This window comes from Pterocles gutturalis, unplaced genomic scaffold, assembly GCF_000699245.1.
Source record: "Pterocles gutturalis isolate BGI_N339 unplaced genomic scaffold, ASM69924v1 scaffold29494, whole genome shotgun sequence".
In the NCBI taxonomy this organism is placed as follows: Eukaryota; Metazoa; Chordata; class Aves; order Pterocliformes; family Pteroclidae; genus Pterocles; species Pterocles gutturalis.
The window spans coordinates 4,704-6,004 of NW_010129121.1; the positions used below are offsets into that span (position 1 = coordinate 4,704).

General features: G+C 58.0%; 1 protein-coding gene across 1 annotated transcript in view; it reads right to left on the bottom strand.

Moving 5' to 3' along the window:
• The window catches only part of PRCC (papillary renal cell carcinoma (translocation-associated)), a gene marked incomplete at both ends in the record, with an annotated part of 5,857 nt that extends 4,599 nt beyond the window's left edge, over positions 1-1,258 (bottom strand). Inside the window, 1 exon segment of the mRNA XM_010079856.1 lies at positions 1,135-1,258. Within this exon segment, the coding sequence (XP_010078158.1) occupies positions 1,135-1,258 (124 nt within the window).
• Positions 1,259-1,301: the final 43 nt, after the last annotated feature.

The following is a 1,301-nucleotide window of genomic DNA, read 5'->3' on the forward strand; positions in this document are numbered from 1 at the left end:
TCGTGCAGCGGGTCCCTGCCCATGGCAGGGGGTGGAACTCGATGATCTTTAAGGTCCCTTCCCACCCAAACCACGCTGTGATGATTCTCTGGTCCCTGTCCTGTCTGGGAGCCGTGGCAGGAGAAGTTCTGGGTCTGGAATTAGCCAAACTGGGCTGGCTCAGCGACGGCCAGGAAGCTCTCGCCTGCACTTTCCGTGCCCACATCTCCGCAGGCTGTTCTTCCAGTAAAGCAAAACACGCCGGCTTGGGTTCAGCTCCCCCAGGCCCGCGATGCCGGCAGAGCGCTATTCACTGACACCGTTCGTGGATCCGTCCTGTCAAACCTCTCCCTCGAGCTGCGTGTCCCTGCGGAACCGACCCCGAGCTTGACGGTTCAGCTCTTCCCAGGAGCCCGAGGCGTCGCGTCTCAGCAGAGTGAGGCCAGACACAGCCACGCCACCGAGGACAGCGCTGGCCCAGGGCAAACGAGGGGAGAGGAGGAAAGCTGATCAACAGGGACCCCCAGGAAAAAAAAAATACAACGGGAAGGGACAGAGGGACCTGGCTGTCCCTTGCCACGGCGCTGTCTGGATTCAGTGCATGGGGGTCCTGTACGGCACAGGGCACGAAAAAAGCACAAGCGAAGAGGGAAACGATGACCTAAAGGTCTGATGGACACCTGAAGCCTTCAGATAGGCAATAAATTGTCAGGAAAATGTATCAACTGCACAAACAAGCAAAAGAAGAGTCTAAAGAGAAAAGCAGAGTGATCTGGGATATCCAAGGCCACCCAGCTCCCCATCATCGACTCGGTAGCTTTCGTAATGAAGAAGGGTGCGGATAATCCGGGGTTTGCTGTATTATGATTATAAATAAGGTTTCTAGATCAGTTTAATTCTGCAAAGCGCTTTTAAGGATTAGGGCTGGCAGCCAGGACAAATCTCCCCGTAGATGCCACACCACCAGGTGAGGTCTTGGTCCCTCGCTACATTACGATGGGAGAGGGGGAGGCAAGAGATGCTTCAGGGGCCAACAAACCCACGGAGGGATGGCTGCAGGGGGAAGATCTCACGGACGAAGCTGTTCCTTCTCAGGAGGGCTTGAGCAGAGCCCCCCTGTCACCCCGGCAGCACTGGGGGGTTGTTCATACTCACATCTCCCTCCTGCAGCTCTGGCACCGTGATCCGCACCGGCTCCGTCCGCTTCTTGGCCTTGGGGAGGCTCAAATCCCCCCCGGCCCCGGGCAGAGCCGCAGAGGCTGACCCCGGAGGGGGCAAACTGAGGGCAGAGGCGGCTGTCGTGGTGGTGGAGGTGTTCCTCG